General features: G+C 45.2%; 1 protein-coding gene across 1 annotated transcript in view; it reads right to left on the reverse strand.

Moving 5' to 3' along the window:
* Positions 1-8,542, reverse strand: part of LOC144773901 (uncharacterized) — a 146,167-nt gene extending 137,625 nt beyond the window's left edge. Inside the window, exon 1 of the mRNA XM_078658969.1 lies at positions 7,883-8,542. Within this exon, the coding sequence (XP_078515095.1) occupies positions 7,883-8,542 (660 nt within the window). The remainder of the gene's footprint in view (positions 1-7,882) is intronic.
* Between the last annotated feature and the right edge of the window lie 13,245 nt (positions 8,543-21,787).

Raw genomic sequence — 21,787 nt, forward strand, 5'->3', positions numbered from 1 at the left:
CGGGCAAAGGGCGGGCAGTCTGAGGCAGTCGTTGGGAGAAGGAGGCAGGGCTGGGCCAGGCCCTTAACATCTTGATATGGGTAATCGAAAGAATACAAGCAATGGTGAAGAGGATAGCACGAAAGCCAAGGTGCCAAGACATTCACAATCTATCTTAACATTTCTTTCTTCGGCTGTGGGGGCTATCAACAAAGAAATTGCTAATGCCGAACACGAATTGGGCCTGGTACAAGCCGTCCCTCTACCCAATACACTTATTACTCTAACACCAGCGGAATCTGCTGACTCAGTAGACTGTGGCGATGTACTTATTACCCCCACTATCCCGCTGGAACCTTTGGTAATCATCACAAAGCCAGCAGCCGCACCTACCACGAGAGCGGGTAACTCATCTGGTGCCCCGCAGTCACCAAAACTTAACACCTGTCCACAGCCTAGCCACCCATCGATTAAGAAAAAAAGGGGGACAGCTAAGCACTTGCCAGGGCCCACAAGTACACCTACCAATATTCTAGGGGACCAGTTGGAGGCACTCTTTGTTGCCCGGATCGAACCACTTCTCGTGGCCATCGCTAAGGACATTGTGGATACCCTAAACACTTGTTTGGAGGGACTCCTTAACAAATGTGCTATCATTGATAAAATGGTTAATCGTCACAATTTGCTTTTGGATAGACACAATGAGGGCCTTCTTGGGCCAGGGTCAGGAAGTTCAAAAAGGGAGCCCAGGGCTAGCGGGTCACCTGTTGATCCTTTGGTAGTTCCATTACCTCCCATCCAATTGGAAAACCCTAGGGTGCCACAAAGGTCGCCCGTAGAGATTAGGACTAAGGGCAGTAATATTCATCTAGATTTACCACCAGAAGCAGCCCCGTTAGTGTCAATTTTCGTGGGTACCCCCCTATTGAATATAGGAGAGCGTGAGTGTGCAAGAGACCTTATAGCTAAAGCACGAGCCTGGTGTACGGACTCATGTAGTGGGACCAGTATCTCCAATAGGATCATTTCAGCCAATAGGGTGTGGTGGATTGGGAGGGTACCGAAAATGGTGCAGGGGGATTGCGTGATAGTCAATTTTGACAGGGCCGGTGTGGCTGAAAGGTTATTCTGGGACGGATCGGGAGTCTTGAGCAACAATCACCTAAGACCGTTGCCTTTAGGCTTCTTTTACCCTCCCATAGTAAGTCCACACGGCCCCTATTGTGCTCCCATGAGGGATAGGAGAGGGCCGCATCCGGTAAGGGAGGTGAGGCTAGGAATGCAAAACCCTTGCCATCAAGTATCAGTAGGTGCGGGCCCAATGACCCACACTGGACCCAAGCCCTCTGAGTCACGGCAGCACGCACCCCCTGGTCAACACATATCTGGAACAACAGATGGGTGTGGGCTGGTTCTTAGCAACCTTTTTCTTCACTTTCGGGGCTAGAGGACACAGATTGACTACCTGCACCACCATTAGCACATTTAGCAGAAGAACCTAGTCCCACTTCTGACTCAGTGGAAGTATGCAGGCTATTGAGTTGAAATGTGGCGGGTGTTAGAACTAAGAGAGTCGATGAGGCATGGCTCGCTTTTATTTCTTTGCATGATATTGTAGCCCTTCAGGAATCCTGGGACATATCACCTAACTTTTGCCTAGATGGTTTTTCGAGCTTTGTGGTGCCAGCTGCCCCCAGTGCTGCGGGCAGAGCCAAAGGTGGCCTTATTCTGCTTTTTTCCCTAAAACTCAAGGGGGCTTTGAAAGTAATTAACCAAGCTTTGCCAAATCTTTTGTTAGTGGAAAGGGTGATTTCCCCAACCCAGAAAACTATTTTTATCAACTTTTATAATGTAGGAACCCAGGATAATATTAATGATAATCTCGTTATCCTGGACCAATTTTTGTCAGAGGTCAGTCTAGATACACATACTAATATCGAATTCGTCCTTATGGGCGATTTTAATATCCATCCATGTACTTTGTTATGCTGCACAATCGATTATTTGGGACAGAGTGGCCCAGACATTACGCACTTTGAACATTCTAAAGGGGGAGAGGCATTAGAGGAGTTATTGGCTAATTCCAATTTGTTGGAACCTGCCAGTGGCTCAGACGGACCGAGGCTCAACACTTTTAAAGGGTCGGACCCAGGGTCCATTATCGATTATATATTTGTGTCACCTGCGATTTTACACAGTGTTGCTTCATATAGAACCCTGATTTCCCCTTTCAGTGATCACAATCCTGTTCTATTGGAAGTTTATTGGGGTGATTTCATGGGCCCTATGCCGCCCTCTGTTAATCCTAGGGTGGGAACCCTAAAAGTGATGGACCAGGGTAGACGGCTTAAATGGGCTAACGTGGTGCCAGATAACTTCTATGAGGTATTGTTCCCCAAAATTGAAAGTGCTGTGGCAATTTGTCAAAATCTTAGTGCAGAAAAATGCGAAATTCTGGGGGCCTATGAAGAAATTTGTTTACAAATTTTGAACCAGCTGACAGTAAGACTGGGGAAGAGTGGCAAAAACAACACCGCTGGTTCGACTCTAAATGCTCTAAAACACATAGCGCCCTCTTAGCAGCCTTAAACCATAAGCCTAGAAATAGGGAGGCTGTATCTATTCTAAGGAGGGAGTATAAGCAGGCCATTAGAGAGCGTAAGGAGGGTATTAAGCAAGTCGCATGGGAGAAGCTACTCTCAGTTGATGTTATGCGGGATAGCAGTCAATTTTGTCAAGTGATAAACCAGCCCCTGTTCTCTGGTCAGGATAACATGCTTACGGATTGTGTTATTCCTGACGACAGGTGGCTCGCCCATTTTAAAACTGTGTACGGAGACTCATCGTCTGGGTCACATGGCCCCCTAGCGACAACCTTAGAGTATGCCCCGCTAGTTTTCACCACCGATGAGGTTGAGAGAGCCATTTTAGAAACCTCGAAAAACAAAGCACCAGGCCCAGACGGAGTGCCCGCAGACTTTTACCGGCACTCTCCAAAGTTATGGGCAGGAGTGCTATCTAAAGTCTTTACAGCCGCTAATGGTAATGTAATTCCTATTTCCTGGGCCACCTCAGTTATAGTACCAATTTTTAAAAAAGGCCAGAGGGAGGATCCAGGGTGTTATAGACCCATATCCCTTTTAGATTCTGCCATTAAAATATTGGGAAGAGTCCTTCTGACGAAATTAAGGGATAGTGTGGAAAGTTGTGGGGGCATAGCTAATGCCCAGTATGGGTTTAGGGAGAAGAGAGGTACGGTCGAGCAGTGTTCAAACTTACATCTTTTGCTTGCAAAATACACTGTAGCCAAGGAGGGGTCGTTATTTCTGGCCTTTATGGACCTCTCCTTGGCCTTCGACCTGGTAAATAAAACTAAACTGTGGGACATCCTCTTGAAGATGGGAATAGATGGGGCCCCGGTAAACTTTATGGCATCACTACATCAGGAATTGTTTGCCAAGGTCAGAGTCACCAAGGAGGGTAGATGTACGACCTCCTTCAGGTCCATGCGAGGGGTGCGCCAGGGGTGTATCCTGGCCCCCCTCCTCTTCACAATGTATATTAACGGCCTAAGTAGCCATCTAGAGGCAGTACAGGGCGATTTTCCGCGTATTGGAGAGGCTAAAATACCTGCCCTCCTTTACGCGGACGATGCAGTACTTATAGCCCGTACAGGTGTCAGACTGCAACGGTTGTTGGATGCTTTCGGGGTTTTCATGGACCAACTCGATCTAAAAATAAATGCCAACAAATCCCATACTATGGTTGTAGGCCTCCATTGCAGAAAGGTAAAAAAGATGATTTTTAAATGCAAGGAGGAGGTGGTTTTAAGAGTGGCTGTCTTTCCCTACCTAGGAGTACTCTTTGACGAGAGAGGCTCATGGAGGCCACAGGTCAGAGCCAGAGGACTAGCCGTGGCAAGGTCAACTGCCTCACTCATGGGGTTTTCTAAAAGGTTGGGGGCTAGGCCGATGCAGGCAATGTTAAAGATCTATAACTCCAAATGTGTAGCAATTGCAGCATATGGCTCACCATTATGGGGTTACATAAAAGAAGATACCATTCAGAAGGTGGAAAATAGGTTTTTACGATCACTGCTGTCGGTTCCTCAGTCCACCCCAACCTTTTCGACACACGTGGAGGTGGGTTTGGATTATGTTACCGATAGGTTGAGGCTGGCCCCAATAATTTTTTGGCTTAGGACTTGGCTGAACAGCGAATTATCTTTGTACCACTCTATTATGGCTGATGTCATGTCCTTAGATCATTCCAATAGGGTGCCCTGGCTGGAATATATAAAAAGATCCTTAGTAGAGCTGGGTCGCCCGGAACTTTTTTATTCACCTTCCTGCATTAGGAGCGAGGATATTGGTATGATCAAAAAGCAATACATGGAGGGGGCCAGATTGGCACGGGAGGAAGGGGAATTGAAGAAGCCAACTGTTAGATCGCATTATTTGCTTCTGCATTCCCTTCAATGGAACCATATCTTGCCATTGTCACCAAACCGTTCCATAGGTTCCTGCTGACCAAGTTCCGTTTTAACCGAATCCACTACCAGTTGGGCAGCTATCCTAAATGGGTGAAACCTGAGGCAGCCCCATTTTGTAAATGTGATAATAGATCCGTACAAAACACAATGCATTTTACTATGTTTTGTAGGTTCTTCACTGTGGAAAGGGCTACATTTCTGTTACCTATTTTAAGAAAGGAAGGCTTTACCCAGGTAAAGCCTGCTGTAATTTATCTCCAGCTTCTAGGCAGCACTAACATTAAATTTAGCGTTGCGAACTTTTTGGTAGCCGCAACTAGATCGAAATTTCGCATAACACGAACATGATTATTTTTAACATTGAGCTGGTCTGTTTTTACCCTTTGATATGAAATTGTTACATTTAAATGTACTTATTAATTTTTATAATCTTTGCTGCTAAAATTGTTTTATCATGTGTTATCTTGTATTTTAAATGTATGTATACAAAATTTCTATACCTTTTATGATTTTAACAATCGAATAAAGTGTATTTGACTGACTGATAAAGGTGTATTTTGTAGCCACAAAGGTTGTGTCACTGCTGTGCCAGATTTTCTGTCAGGCCCCAGTCCAAGGTTTTACCTTTAGACGTATTCAGTTTTCGGATTTTCAAAATCTCCCAGTGGGTTTGGACTGGGAATGCTCTGAGCTGGACAAACTCATTTTTATTTTGCCTCTCTAGGGTGTGAACTGCCTGGACAAGTCTCAGAGCCTGTTTTCTGTCTTCTGGAGGTATGGAAAATTATTAATTCACATGTTTCTCTAATTGCTGTATAAGTTATTTCTGGTAACTCTTGCAGCACTTAGGTGCTCAGGGCACGCTTCTGGACACAAGGTCTTTCTCCAACAAGGGCTCCTGCAGTTGCAATCAGCAAAGCCCTCTTGAACTCCGAAGTCCTTATGCTTTTTGTCTCCCTGGAGCAGGCAAATAAGAGCAGATCCACATTACCCTTTAAAAGAAGTTCTAATCCCTGTTTGCCAATAGGCGCCAGATGTCGTTCCATCAGAAACATCTTCTTCACGTGTAGTCCTCTGAGTTCCAATAACATTCTGAGGAAGTGTTTTTTTTTTTTTATATTTTTATTATAATTTTTTTTTCCGCAACAATTTTACCCCTCTCATTATTACAATTCACAACTTTACAACACTGAGCATATATACATTGTATTTGCCAAAATAACTAAATAGTAAATAGATATATTACATATCTTGCAACATCAGTCCTCTACATCATTTATACAACAGTGGTAACCAAATTTCAGATCTAATACAAAAGTAAATACTAGTGTGAGCCTATTACCCGACTCCCGTCCTATTTTGTCTAGTCTTCCACTCCGTAATAGGTTTCCATATCTCCTCTCCCAATTCCTTTTTCCTTCTCCCCTTCGTCTCATAGATAGCTTTCTCCAGGTTGTATGCAGCAAGCAAACCTGCTAGCCAAGTTTGAAATGTTGGTGGTGCCTTGTCTAGCCATGCCCTTGCTATATTGATTCGATAAACAGCCGTCATCATAAACAAAAACCCTGTGTGGTCGTTTTCCTGCTCACTCTTCACCCCCAGTAGTAATAATTCATCATTTAATATAATCTTAATATTTAGTGATTTCTCCATAAAATCTTCCATAGATCTTTTCAGGGTATACAGTTGGGGGCATTGTGCAAACATGTGTACTATATCGGCTTCTACTGCATTGCATCTAGGGCAGGTTATGCCTTCCGTCCCACCCCACTGTGCAATTTTTGCTGGCGTATGATAAAGACTATATCATGTTTTATAGTGCTGTGACTGTAATGTTGCTGAATACAGGACTGAACTACCTAAATCTAAAGACTTCTGAAACCCTTCCGGAGAGGTCTCCACCTTTTCTATCCATTTTTTAGAAAATTTCTCTCTATCGTCTATTTTATATGCGTGCAGTTCCGCATGTAACTGTCGTATCTTACACTGTCTACTCTGTTCTATATAGTCCATTAGCCTGCAATGCTTAAATCCAAGCCGTCCACCCCTTTTGTCCCAGAGATAACTCCTAACCTGTAGATATTTAAAAAAAGTATTAGAGGGTATATCGAATTTTTTTTGGAGCTCTGCAAATTGTATTATCCCGCCATTAGTATCCATGATATCTCCTATTTTCTTAATACCCCTATCATTCCAAATCCTCATTATTCCATCTCTAAATATCCCCCCCGGAAGGGTTTCATTAGCCGTCAATCTGGTATATCTACTAAATCTACCTATACCTAGTTTTTTCCCCACCCCTTTCCAGATTGTATACACTGCTTTTAAAGTTTTATACCTAGTGTTCTTAAAGATTCCGTAGTCTATTGTATTCAGAAGTCCATCCACCGCTCCTGCCCCCAATACAGTTCTATACACATTTTTATATTCGTGCCCTCCCCCTAATAATCCTTGAGCATACTGCAGAGCTGCAGCCCAGTAATATAATTTAAAATCCGGCGCTCCCCAACCCCCTTTCTCACGTGTGAGTGTCATATACCTATAGGCTCTTCTGGTTTTCCCCTGTGCCCACACTAACCTATTCAGAATTGTTTCTATCTTAAAAAACCAAAATTGTTCAAAAAGTAGGGGTATGGCCCTAAACAAATAAAGTAGTTTCGGGAGTGTAACCATTTTAATTACATTTATACGTCCCATTAGTGTCAGGTGAAGATTGTGTATCCGTTCCGTGTTTCTTTTAACCTTAGCTAATAGTGGTTCCATGTTTAATTTCACCAACCCCTCTAGGTCTGCTGACACCCTTACTCCTAAGTACACTGCCTCCTTAACCACTCTGGGGTCTGAATAGCATATAAATTCATTCGTGATGATCTGAGTTTTCCCCTTGTTAATTGAGTATCCTGCTAAAACTCCAAAAGCTGTTGCCTCCTGCTCAATTTCCCTTATAGCCCTTTCTGGTTCCGTAGTTACCAGCGCCACATCGTCTGCGTATGCAAATACTTTGTACTCTACCTCCTGTATCACAACTGGCGGGATGTTAGTATTGCCTATCAATCTCCTAAGTAATGGGTCTAAATATAAGGCGAAAAGTAAGGGTGATGCCGAGCAGCCCTGTCTGGTGCCGCGTGTGATCTTTACCGTTTTTGTGTAAAGCTTGTTTATTTTCACCCTGACCTTTGGTTGCATATACAAAACCTGTATAGCACCGATATATCCTTTACCTATATTGAACCACTCCATTACCTTCCACAGAAATTGCCAGGAGACCCTGTCGAAGGCTTTTTCAGCATCCAGAAATATAGCCGCGACAGGGTCTCCTGCTACCTCAGCCGCATCTAGTATTGTGATTAGCTGTCTGGTATGCTGAGTAGTCCCCTTCCCAGGGATAAAGCCATGTTGTGTCTTACTTACCAACTTCTCTATTACTCTACTCAGCCTTTGCGCAAGTGCTTTGGCATACATTTTGGCATCCGCGTTTAGGAGGATAATAGGTCGATATGACCCGGGGTCTAATGGAGGTTTGTCTTTTTTAAGTATCACTATTATATTTGCATCATCCCAGGACTGTGGCGCAGATTTTTGCATCTGTGCCTGGCGAAAAGTCTCCAGCATATCCACCCCAAGCCTATCCCAGAATGTTTTATAAAACTCGGCGGGTATTTGATCTGGCCCCGTAGCCTTTCCCCCTGGTAGGTTATACACTGCCGTTTTCAGCTCCTGCAGTGTAAGCGGTAAGTCCAATTTCTTTCTTTCTTCTCTATCCAGTCTCTCATTTGGTATCCCTGCCAGGAAGTCCCTACACCCTTTTCCTGTATCCTCTGCCTTCTGATCATACAACTTCTCATAGAATTCCCTGAATACCTCCTGAATATCTTCCATTTTATTTACGACTACCCCATCGGTATTTCTAATTTCTTTGATCTCCCCCGCAGCTAAATTTTGCCTGATTCTGATAGCCAGTAACTTTCCTACCTTCTCGCTGTACTCATAACACTTTTCTTTTTTGGCGAGGTAGTTCCCATCCGTCTTTTCCATTAGGACTTCTCCTGTCTCTGCTTTCCTAATTACCATTTCTAGTAGTATATCCTCTATCTCTGTTGTATTTTGTCTAGAGACTGCTCTATTTAGTCGCTCTTCTAACCTACTCATTTCTTTTACCCACCTATCCATCCTTAGTCTCTCCATCTTACCCCTCTTGAGCGTGTGACTCAGGGTTTCCCCCCTTATCCCAGCCTTAAATGTATGCCAGACTATTTTTGGTGAGGCCGTTCCCCTATTAATCTCCCAGAACTGTTCTATCCACTCATTCATCCTACTAATATAGCTTTCATCTTTTAACAGTCTTCTTTCAAAAGTCCATGTGTATGGTCTGCTACTCCCTCTATCTGCCCTTGGCATGGTTACTATCAATATATTATGGTCCGAAATCATTCTGGGCATCCGTTCTATCTGAGCCTCACTTATTTTGTCGTTAGACAGCAGAATGTAGTCCAGCCTAGTGATTATTTTATGAGGGGCCGAGTAAAAGGTGCCCCCTGAGCCAAATGGATTATGATAAGACCACAGATCCCATAAAGCATTATTCTGCATTAAATTGTTTAAGGCATGACAAGTTTTCTTTTTCCGACCTCCATACCTCCCTCCGCTTGGTCCCCCCAACCCGAATAAACCGTTAATATTAAAATCACCGCAAAAAATGACAGTCTCTGACCATAGTGCTAACTCCTGATCTAGCAATTCAATTATCTCGGGATTGTCGTCATTAGGGCCATATACAGCTACAATTGTTAGATTCCCAGCTGTGGTTTCTACTTCGATTATAACCCATCTCCCCTCAGAGTCTTCTTTCTTCCTTCTAAGTTTTGTAACTCCTTTCCTTGCCAGTATAGCTACCCCCTTTGTCCTTGTATCTTGGTTTGTGTTAGCCAGTACCTCATAGCCCATCTGTTCCAGTCTGTATTTTTCCCTTCCCATTATGTGTGTCTCCTGTAAGCAAACCACATCTAGTTTTAATAACCTAAACATCGATGCCGCCTTTTGCCTTTTCCCTCCGTCATTTAAACCACATATATTCACTGTCGCAATTCTTAATGCCATATTTTATTTAATATAGTCCCTTCTGTTGCAAGTTTTATCTCATTAAAGTTCGCTCTTTTGTGTCGTTTTTCCATTTTTGTCATATCTTTTCCCACCCCCCTCGCTCCCCCCCTTTCCCTCCCCGAGCTGCCCCCCCCCTTACACAGGCAAATAGGTCAATCCTGACCTATGTGCTGACTGCTAGCATTGTAGCGTCGCTCTCCCTCTCCCTTCCATCTACGCCAAAAGCTTAATCCATTGACCAAGATATATAAACCCTAGGCAGTGTCCATACTATTGTTCCTCATTTCCCCTTGCGTTGCTCTGTTAACTCTGCGAGGTACTCCCCTGCTTTTATCTCTGAAAAAAACATCCTAGTACGACCGCCCATAATGACCTTAAGCTTAGCCGGATACATCAGATACACTTCCGCTCCTTGCTGCTGTAGTGGGGTTATCAGTTGTCTTAATCGCCATCTCCTCTCAACCGTAACGTGGCAAAAGTCTGGTCTTGCAAAGAAGGTGGCCCCTTCTGCTTTTCTTTTGGAGTCTGGCCTTGCCTTTTCTATCACCTCCTGCCTTGCCAGAAAATTGCCAAAAAATACTAGCATTGCTCTAGGCATATTGTCCTGAGCCCCTCCTTGTCTTTTCTTAATTGTAAATGGGAATCTGTGGGCTCTTTGAACCTCGTCCTCCCATCGCCACCTAGCCTCTGGGAAGGCGCCCTGTAGTAGCCTGATTACATAGCCCCTGGCGTCTTGACCTTCCACTCCTTCCTCCAGTCCCAAAAGTCTTACGTTATTCCGTCTCTGACGGTTTTCGAAATCCTCGACCTTCCATTGCAAGTCTTCCACTATCTTAATCTGTTCCTTTTTGAATTTATGCCAATCAGTGACTTCGTCCTCCAAGTTTCCTGTTCTTTCCTCTACTAACACCACTCTCCCCTCCACCTCCTCATATTTTTTATTCATCTTCCTGATAGAGGCTTGAATTTTTTTTGTGTCGTGCCTAGCTCTGCGGCTCTCTATCCTTGCCTCTCCCTGGATTTGCTTCAACATATCCACTAGTAAATTCAGGGTGGCGTGATCTTCTCCACTTTCCCTGTCCTTTTCTTGTCCCCCTTGTGTCTCCTGCAGTCCTTCTTGGGAGAGACCCGCGGTGGCAGAATAGTCCCACATACGTTTTTTATTTATTTTTGCATTCCGACTGCGTTTTATGGCTGACTTTTTCTTCTTCTGTTTTTTTGCACCTGATGTTTCCGATTCTGAGCTTCCTTCTTCCTCAGATGTTAAGTCAGTGGACACTATCTCTTCTCCCTCACTTGTTGAGGTAGAACCTTCATCCACCGTGTAAAATTTGTCTCCTTCTCGCTCTCTCTGCGAGTCTAGGCTCACCATGCTCCCCCAGTTTGCATTTGCATTTGCTCTTACATTATTACCGAGCTCAGCCTCCACTTGTGATAGCGCATCCAGCATCGAGGCGTTGTTTAAACCTTCAGTCTCCCTTAGTGAGGGCCTGCCGCTACCATTACCTTTGCCTCCATGGGTTTTGCTCTCCTCCAAGCAGAGAGCTATGCTCTGGAGTATTGCATCTGCTGCCCCCGGTGCCTCTACTGCTAGGTCTGATTCCCCCGGCGTACCTTCCAACTCTGCACTGGGCGTGCGCACCTCCGCATGCTCCTCTGGTTGCTCAGCAACCCTGACGCTTCCTTCCGTGAGGTGAGTCTACTTCGTACTGCAGCCGGCTGGGAGAACGCCATTGTTCGCTGGTTGTCCCTCGGTTGGCGCTTCCTTCTGCTCGCCACTCTTCGCCGGCCGCACCTCACTGTCTCTGCCATCAGCTCCATCGCGCCCGTCGGCGCCATCGGCGCCCAGCGCCTCCGCCTTCCGTGATTGCATGTTAAGTGCGGGCGCGGTTTCCGTTCCTGCATTCTGAGGAAGTGTTGGTGAGTTACCATCTTTATTCTGTCCACTGGCCAGTAATTAGGGATTTGTTGCTACCCAATCTTGTTTACTTTCCTGCCCTATACCCACCTCCTTTTTTCAGCATGACCTCCTTTCCTAACTGTAAGAATTCCTAAAATTCCACAATCGAAGATGTGCACCCCTTCTAACACCACAGGGGGGTCTCATTCTCCCTTAATCACTCACCTATTTTGATGAGGCCTTCACCCTCTCTCAGGGAATAGAATGATGTTTTCATCTGCTGGGAAAGGTGCAGGATGGCTCAGGAGGGCTCTGGGAAAGATTAGGGACAGGTCCTTTCAGCCTCCTTTGAGATCTACAAGTCAAAATAGGTAGTGTGGAAGCTGACCTTTGTTCTTCCTACTGATCCTTGGCCAGTCCCAGAATGCTAATCCATGCTAAGTAGACAGTTGTTGATAGCACCCCCGCCTTCTTGAGTCCCGATGTCATCCGCACCACCATGCACAGTGTGATCATCAAAGAAGTCATTTCCGATGATGCAATAATATCATCAGTGATGTCATAGAACATGTCATGCGTCATGTAATATATGTGGTATGTAGCGAAGAATAGCGAGTGTGCAAGCTCTAATTAATTTACGGCAGGAGTTACACTTACCTGAGATAACTATGAGTGGTGAATTTCAATGGTTTTGTTAGTTTAAAATGGTATAAATTAACTGAAATTTTTTCAGTGATTTTTTTTAATGTAAAGTAAAATGTCCTTCACCAAGTGCGGCATGGGGTAGGGTGCCCAAACCCCTCCATGCGCGGCTTGATGTTGATTGCAGGACCCCCATGGGCGTGCACCGCTGACTAGGTGATAAAAGAATATAAAGGGTGTCATTTTAAGTAAGGTAGACCTACTGAATATGTCAAAGGGTCAGAACACCAAAATGTAAAATGCAAACCTGCTCGTTTCATCAAAGGGCAGCACATCAACATAAACAAAGGAGATCGCTTGTGTGTGTCGAATAGTCACAAATAACTATAATTAAAAGTGTATTTGATAAATTCTCACGTAGCAATGTTTAATGAAAGTGATTATCATATAATATTTTCAAGAAAGTCTTTAAAAAAATATTCGCATGTCTTTGAGTCTTTTTTTAATCATTTTTCAGGCCAAAAAATGTAGCCAGAAAACCAACCTGAAAAGGTCCCCACACTCCAGCTGAAAAGCATACAGCTCCAGCTCACAGTGCTTAATAATATGGTAAAATCTCCTAGCGTCATGGATGCTTTAATCGGGAAGGCTTACTGTATTTTTTTAATGTTGCTGGGAGGCTGCTTCACTTTCTGCAGCCCTCTGCAATTTTTTTAAAAAAAATGCTTGGTGGTGCTCCTGCTCCTTCTAGCGGCAGGACCAGGATCCCAAAAATATTTTCAAAAAAGCCCTCGCATCTGAAGCAGTGAATATGAAATGGGCAGCTACTCTGTTCATTTTACATTCATGTTTTTTTTAATTTGAGGAGGGAGGCATGTATTCCCCCAACCACGTAAGGGCACCCGAGGACCCCATTCCTTGTCCACTTTTTGGGCTTTATTTGGAAAGGGGGTGTGAGCTCACTTCCCCGGGCCACATAAGGGCCCCGTGGCCCACATACCCCAGGCCCAATGTTTCCTTTGTGGGGAGGGGGTGTGGTTTTCCAATCCCCTGGCAGATAAGGGGCTGTCCTTGAGACCCGGGCCCGATAGTGGACCCCATCCCCTCAGGCACTGCAGTTCCCTGCCTCCAAGGGCAGGGAGAATGTCAAGTCCCTGCCTGCACTCTTGCATGCAAGGATCACATATTTGCACCTGTTTGCCGGACGCAGAGAAAAGTTGCTCCTGCCAGGCATGAAAAAAACACTGTAGCTGACTCCTGCTGCACTGCGATGGGTGCAGGCCCCATTGGCTCAAATTGCTGTGAGTGTCCTATGTAGGCATTCGGGCAACCATGCAATTTCAGTGTTGTGGTTCTGGAGTATGGGCTCCCTGGGGCCTAATAATGGCTCAGGGAAAAAGGCTCCATGCCTCCCTCCTCATAAAACATCACATGGGGATGTGATTTAGATATATTAATCCAAAATTAAAGCAAGGGTTAACAAAGGTTAAATTGAAGTTTAGATCAGAATGGTAATAAGATCTTAGCTTGCATTAAAAAACATTTTAAATTCACGGAAAAAAGGTTAAAGAAACGGGATAGTCAGTTAGTTAAAAGCTAACTCCAAACAAAACTGAAATTCACAAGTTACAGTCCTGTGAGATTATTATAACTTGTGCCTCAGCAATGCCCTGCTTACGACGTCATATATTACTTCATTCATGACGTTAAATTATATCAGTGATGATGATGATGATATGTATAAATAGATAGATAGATTTTTTTTAGATGAAAAATAGAAAATTGTCCCTCATTCATAGCAGTGGAAAGATACGCCAATGAGCTAATGGCATAGTCTGAGAGATGTTAACTTATCTGCTCGTCTGAAGCCCATTGTACGTATATTTGTACATTTTTATATTTTTAGAAGGTTTAGGAGAGTAATGCAAAACCGTTTGTAGATGGCTCACTGTCATTACAGACCTAAATATGCCTCTACCTCATCCTCCTTTATTATGGGATCATTGGCTTCCAAGGTTCCCCCAGATATTACCTTGGCTTTAAAGGTACTGTGCCAGTCCCGCTGACCATCTTACATCGTGGCGCAGTTCTGCCACCACCAGGGAATGACTGTACCCTGGTGCAGCCAGTGGTCCTCCGCCTCAATGACTTTTAAAGTCTTAATGCGGCAAACGGACCACCACCAGTGCGAACGCAGCTGTCGTACATAATCAGGCACTTAGGCTTCTACAGGGGTAACATTGTCTGCTCCTGATGGACAGCTACAAGCAGCAGGCAAGGGCCTGAAAATACTGCTGCCCCAGACCTTACCACTGCTGCTAAAGTAGCAGGCACTGTGTTTCCAGGCATGGGATTATTTGGTCTAGAGTTTTTGGACCAGCTAAATCCAATTCCAGGGACTCTTATTTTGAATTTGGTGGATTTCACTTGGAATGATCATCCCAGGTGACGTAGACCAACTCGTAATGATGTCCTAAACGTAGCAGTCTTTTCCTCATCGTGTGGCTGTGCAGATTTGTCATCAAACCTCCCATTTTTAACTCACGCAATCATCCAGATGCTTTTAAGCTAGAAATTCTCACCACAATTGTTGGATCTCCGCTACATGCTCTGCAGTCTAAGGACTCCTGAGGGTCTAGTGAACTTCCTTCTATTACACATGCTCATGCATGAAAAATAGAATCCTCATGGCCCATTCCCACGTCCTTAATCTTAAAGCACACAGGAGCCTGCTTCCATACTTACAACACCCATCTAAAAAGGGAACACACTATTTTTGGAGCCAGTTATTTTGGTATATCTTAATAGTTCCTCGATGAAATTCAAAGTAATCTTTTTCAAAGTAATGGACAAATACAACCTTGTCGGGTTCCACAATTGTGGCTTGTATACAGCTGCACCTGCTCTCTCAAAGACCAGAGACATACTGTCCACACCAATGTTCTGCTATCATAATGCAGGATTGAGTAGTACTGCCATCTCACTAGATGTCCAGCAGTCTCACGACTTACAGTTGGTCTTTCTGCCCCTTACCCACTACTGCGCTGCTACCTCTACTTTTATTCTGCGTTTTTCAGGAACCAATGCTGCCTTTTGTCTAAGTAGTACAAAGTCGGGGCACACACTCAGTGCTGCTGTCTTTTGCCCAGGTCCTCTAGTGTCAAGGCACACACTTAAGTGCTATTGCTCCTGCCCCAGCCTGCGAGCAATCAAGCGGGGCTGCCACTTTGTCCAGTCATGCAGATTCAAGGGGCATTAGCAAGGAGGCTACTTCTTGAATCCCACGATGCACTGACTGGGCATGTAACAGCTTGTCCCCCATTCTCCTTACCCACTTAGGGAACATATGCAGTACTATTACCAATTGCTTTAGTCCTACAGTTTGAGGCAGGTAAATAGTCTCTTGCCCCATTTCTGGAGTTTTCTCCTTCTGGGGCCTTCTTGTGCACCCAGGAGCCTATCTTTGCAGCATGTTTATGGTCTGGTGCTACAGTGTTCTTTTCCAAAATGGCGAACGCAGAGATTTAAGAAACATTCTTAATGGACCAATATCTGAATTTGCGCTTGAATTATATGTGTAGCAGTAGGAGGCGGGATTATGCCTAATTAAGCAGTGATTACGCCATTTAAGAGTAAGATGTAAGAGTATCAGGAATATATCTGTGGTACATTGGAGTACTGTAGGAGCTATTCCCCAAATTGCACATGTGCAATTCCCTGGAGTCATTTTTTTTTAATACAACTGAATTTGCTCTAACTGCCTACAGTCTGTCTATACTAGAAGTATGCAAATGGTTGACACAAAGGACGATGCAACATACATGTGATGCCTCAGGTTTGCCTTGGCAACTTATTACTTGTTAGAAAACAATAACACACTCATCGTGTACTATTTTGCTATTCCGACTTCATGTTGTACAATGATTATGTAACTAGTGAAAATAGATACATCTTTTGAACGGGTACAAGGCTTTAGCTGACTAGTGGTCACCTCCAACTATATTTAGGCCTTTGAAGGAGTGCTTGTAGGTGTTGCAGTTGGGATGGTTGGACATAATACAAAATGAAAAATGTCAACAACCTGGGTGATGAAATATGCTTAATAAGTGAATAGGATACTGCTAAGCAGTGTTTGTGAAATTAACACTTGCTCTCTTGTAAAGGTCAGCGGTTTGAAGAGTCAGCATCTTTTCAGATCAAATCAATGTCTTTCTTGCACTGGTACTCTCTCCCACCAGCTGAATCTCCTCCGCAATGACGGAGGAGTGTAACCCTCCTGGCTCAGAGCTAGCAGCCGAAAAACAAAACAATATTTTACTATTGTTTCATTTTTCAGCTGCTGGCTCTGAGCCAGCGTGTGTAGGGAGGGGCGGAACCGGGCCATGAGAGGGGGGGAGGAGTGTTGTGCACTTCTAAGTGCGCATGTGTGTTTAGCTAGCCATCCTAGGCCGGCCAATCAGACATGCACACATAGGTTTCTCTAACACGGCTGTACTGTACAGCCAGGTTAGAGAAAGGCACAGACTCCCTGTGCCAGGGCAGAGCATAAAACCAATCCACTCAGGCCAATACCCATGCTGCTCTCATAGTATGAGAGAGTAGCGTCTGGGTTGGATGGGGAGTCTGTTGTCTCAGGGAAAACCGGGAGCAGCAGAAAGAAGGAGCACCTGAAGCGCGAGGCTGCCGCTGGAACAGGTACGTTTTTAAATTGTTTTTTTATTCAATCACTCTTCCTGCTCCCCGTCCGGCACTCCAGCTTCCCTGCTGCCTGCCACTCCATGGTGCAAAAACAACAGTTGATGGACAGAATGCAGAACAATGTCATACATTTACCTCCATGCCACTGGAATCAAGCTATTCTGGCTGATGACGGCTGATAGCCAGAAACCGGTCCTAGGATGCTTGATTCAGGTCCAGGGAAAACATGGCTTGGCAGTTCGGGCTGGACTGTTCCCATGAGGCACAGGGCCAAGACTGATTTGCATATGGCCATGTCTGAACTGGGGTGGCGTGGTGAGCAAAATAATGATGGATTAAACCCAGATCTGTGACTGGGGGTGAATGTTTTGCTATTGTGCAACATTCCGTCCATCAAGTGTTGGTTTTGCATTTGTCACCCCGAGTGGGACGGGCATGCTCCGACATGAGTCCCGTGCTCTCCATGCCACTTGGATCAAGCTATCCTGGCTGATGACGGCTGATAGCCAGAAACCAGTCCTAGGATGTTTGATTCCGGTCCAGGGAAGACATGGTTTGGCAGTTCGGGCTTGACTGTTCACAAGAGGCACAGGGCCAAGACTGATTTGCATTTGGCCATGTCTGAACTGGGGTGGCGTGGTGAGCAAAATAACGATGGATAAAACCCAGATCTGTGACAGGGGTGAATGTTTTGCCATTGTGCAACATTCCGTCCATCAAGTACCAGTAAAAAAAAAAAAAACTTTTTTGACTGTGCGATTACTTAAAATCTTTACAGTATAAAACACATGAGCGTCCCCCCTGGACACCCCCCCCCTCCAGAATGCCCTTCCCGCAATAAAACCCTATATACAACATTAGGATTTCATAATGACTGTTTTTACTACATTATGTCCGTTAAAACTTCTTTTGTTTGTTCCTTGTCTTTACGCCTTCGAGAGACTGGACAGTTAAATCAGAATTCAGCAAGGTTAATCTCAACTCGATGCCATATATAAATGGGAGAGTACTTCACTGCCCCCTTATCCGCCCCTGGTTTGGTTTCTGGGTCTAGTAATCCCAATTACTTAGCTATAGCTCCTAATGGACTGACAGCTTGTATGATTAGGGCACCTGATGGAGTTCATGGCTCAATAACAGGAACCTTCGGGTCAGTAGCCTTTTGGTGGGTGTCAAGTGCAGTTCTGACTTGATGAGTGAACTTGCCGGCCCTTGCTAGTAGACAGGTCGTTGTTTCCGTAAAGCACCAGTCCGAGGCCTCTCTGCAGGTTCTATAGCCTAGGTTCCGTAGGGCAGGGCGCAGCAGACGATGGCGATCGCTGACCAACTTTGTACAGCAGCACAAAAGGTGTAACCAGGATTCTCTGCGGTAGTTGCATAGCCGGCAGGCAATGGCACAATCCATTCGTGCCCATTTTGGGTTAAAATCTGCGATCCCAAGGGCCAAGAGGCGCAGATACAAAATTTTCTTTCTCGCTTGGGGTGATAGTGGATCTTGCAGATACGGTTGGGGTTTGCCAGGAATGTAAGACTTGTCCAGGGCCAGGGTTAGTGGATTATATCGGAGTGATGAGCGGTCGAGCTCGTACGAGATGGTCTGGACTTGGCGCTTGATAGCTAAGGCCCAGGCAGAATGTGAGATTTCTTGAAGGGGCAAGCTGTTTCCCTCGATTTTCAGTAGGTCAATGCCTTGTGCCACCTTAGTGTGCCATGGGGAACCCGCTTCTCTAAAAATAACTTTTAGAAAGTGTTTTAAATTGTTTTCAGGTGCTTTCAGTACTCTGATGTAGTATTTTAACAGGTCCCCCTGTAGTACCAGCTCCAGGCGTTTCAAGCCTATTTCTAGCCTTAGCCTGTTGTTCCTTGCCTGGCTTGGGGCCTGTAGCACAAGCTTATACGCTTTCACCTGGGCCGCTTTGATCGCTTTCTCAAATGCACCTGGATAGGCAATGTGACCATACGTAATAGAGGGGATCAGTTTTGCCCTAAGTACAGTCAACATCGGTTCTACTGTGGGACTGGCTAGGCGATGGCTTAGACGTCTAAGGGACAGAATTATTTTATCAATTCTTGGTTTTAGCTCCTTTAGATGTTTGACTGCGGTGGCTCTCTCTGACACCCAGACCCCCAGGTAATTGTATGATGAGGCTTTTCTAATTCGGTGCACCCCCATGGACCATGTTGCTCGTTTTTTCTGTTGGTATTTACCGAAGATTACAATCTTTGTCTTGCTCTCGTTGATCTGAAGACTATTTTCCTTGTTGTATGTTGCAAGACTGTTCAAACCTCTTTGGAGCCCCACCCTGGTGTGGTCCATTACCACCGTGTCGTCTGCATACTGCAGGGTTCCCAGAACCAGCTTTCCCAATCTTGGAGGTACTAAATTAGCGTCTTTCAAGGCTTGCCCCATGTCTGCTGTATACAGGTTGAACAGTAGGGGGGGCAGTACACACCCCTGCTTTAGTCCAGAATTGGTGTCAATTCTTGCTGTTGTGATTGTTGGACTTAGTTTCACCTGGACCCATGTCTCCTCGTAGAGTGCTTTTATGGCTTTTAGCAAGGCTTGAGGGAGCCCCCAAGTTTCGAGTTTTGCCCATAACCGACTTCTGTTTACTCGATCGAAAGCGGTGGAATAGTCTATGAAACAACAAAACAGGGGCAACTTGTTCCTCTTGTTGGCTTGCTTCGCAAGATAGGAGAGCGCTGTAATATTATCCAAGGTGCTACTATTGGCCCTAAATCCAGTCTGTGTAGGCGGGAGAATGCCATTCTTATCCACCCAGGCCTCCAGGTCCCTTAGTAGTAGGCGGGCGTATACCTTGGCTTCTATATCAAGAAGGGCTATGAGCCTGTAATTAGCCGGGTTCGAGTGGTCACCCTTCTTGTGTATAGGAACTAGGATCGAGCCTTTCCAAGATGTTGGCAGGATTGCTGTGGCGAATGAATAATTGAATAGTGGGGTGAGTATCGTTGCAAAAAAGGCTGAGGCAGTTTTAAAAACCTGGGCTGGTACTCCATTTGGACCAGGAGCCCAGTCTGTTCTTATAGCTCTAATATATTTCAGAGTCTCCTCCTCTGTGTACTTGGCCGGTTGACTTAGCCCTAAAGCGACATTCGGAGCGATTTGAGTTTTGATGTTTTCCGCTGCCGCCTTCGACCACGCTAAACTGCCAGCGTTAGTCTCATTTACCCCGCAGGTGTACAGCCCCTTTGCGTATTGTTCCCACACATTCCCTGCGACACTGTTTTCCTTGCGCTCGGCTCTGGGCGTCAGGCTGTTAATGTATCGCCATAGCTTGCTGTTGTCTTTTTCTTTGATTAGAGAAAACACTTTGAGCCAGTTCTTTTCTGACCGCTGCCTTTTCAGCTCCCAAACTTTCTTTTTGTGAGTGGCTCGCAGGGCAGTGATGGTAGACTTCTGTGGCAGATGAATGCCTTTCTTTTTTGCCTTGATTGCCTTGTTTAGCGCTTGTTTGCTTTGTATCAGACTCCGGGTTTTTTTGCATTTTGGCCTGTTGTAACTTTGACAGCTTCTTGGTTGGTTGGTATTACCCCTGCTCTTCAATAAATCCATGGTCAGTGATTCCCAGAAGTGTATGATGTTCTTAATATCTTGAGACTTTAGTGCTGCCTCCCTACTGGCTACAAACTCTGACAAGCTGCGGCTAAGAAGTGTCGTCCATTTTAGTCTTTTGAGGACCAGATGTTGTTCGTCGCCTGCAGTTGCTCCTATTATTTCCTGTGCTTCCACCTGTTCCCGCGCCAAGTTTAATGTGGCGCGGAGGGGCCTGTGGTCGCTTTCATCCCTATCGTCCACAGTGAAGTCGCAAAGTTTATGGGCCAGCCCTTCATTAGTGAAAATGTAGTCTATGGTAGAGACATTCCTGAAGGTTGGTTTGGCAGACCATGCGGGGTAACTCATTATTTGTGTCCCGTGGGTAGATTGCAGGTTAAAATTTGTGAGGACCGAAATCAGTGGAGCTGACTTCTTGCTTTGGAGTGCAACAGGGATCAAGTCCAAGCCTCTTTTGTTGAAGTCTCCCGCAATTATCACGTCATGGTGGCCCAGACTTATAAGTAGATCCTCCAACGTGCTGGTAAGTGATTCCATACCCTGATGCGTTTGATATTTGGTTGGATTGATGTAGCAATTAATTAATAAAAGGGGGTGGGACACTTGCCCCATTTTCAACCCCTCTATTATGATTGCTTGAAGGTCAGGTGACACCACTTTTAGTTCTGTGATCTTAAGTTTGCAAGCGTAACTTACAAAGATGGAAAGGCCCCCTGATGGGCGTCCGAAGATCGTCCTTTTTGTTGCTGATTTAAAATATTCGTAAAAGCCGCCAATTGGAGTAGTTGACCTCGCCCAGGTCTCCTGAATGCACAGTATGCCTGCCTGTGCGAGGTAGTCAAGTGTAGCCGTGTCTCTGAAAATGTTATTTAGCCCTGCTATGTTCTATGAGATGATGGTTAACTTACGATCTTTACCTCTAAATGAATTTAAGCGTGCTCTGATTCCATGGGTATATTTTTGGTTAGGGGCCCTGTCTCCTGGTGTCCTCCATATGGACCAGTCCTTGCCGAGGCCGCTGCACTCTCCGCTGCGTGTCTTTAAGCAGGCCGTTAATTTTTAGCGGGGTTCTTGTCCTCCATGTTTTCGTCCCCCCGTCTAGGCTTGTTGGCCTTGTCCCTTTGAGGACTGAAGTAGATTCTTGCTGACCATGCTTGGGCATAAGAATGTGTGGGTATTTTGGTACGCTAAGGGTGGTAACTTCAATGCCCCATTCTGCAAGTTGTGTTGCTTCCTTAAGGACAGCCTGTTGGACCTGCTGCAGAGTGAATCCAACTAAGGTGGAGTCGCCATGGGTGTCCGTCCCTAGACTTTTGAAATGTACCCACTCAATCTTGTCTGAGGTGATTTGTGCCAGGGAATCAATATGACCAAAAAGGCGGACAATGTTAGACCTATTTAA

Source organism: Lissotriton helveticus, chromosome 8 (genome assembly GCF_964261635.1).
Source record: "Lissotriton helveticus chromosome 8, aLisHel1.1, whole genome shotgun sequence".
Lineage (NCBI taxonomy): Eukaryota > Metazoa > Chordata > Amphibia > Caudata > Salamandridae > Lissotriton > Lissotriton helveticus.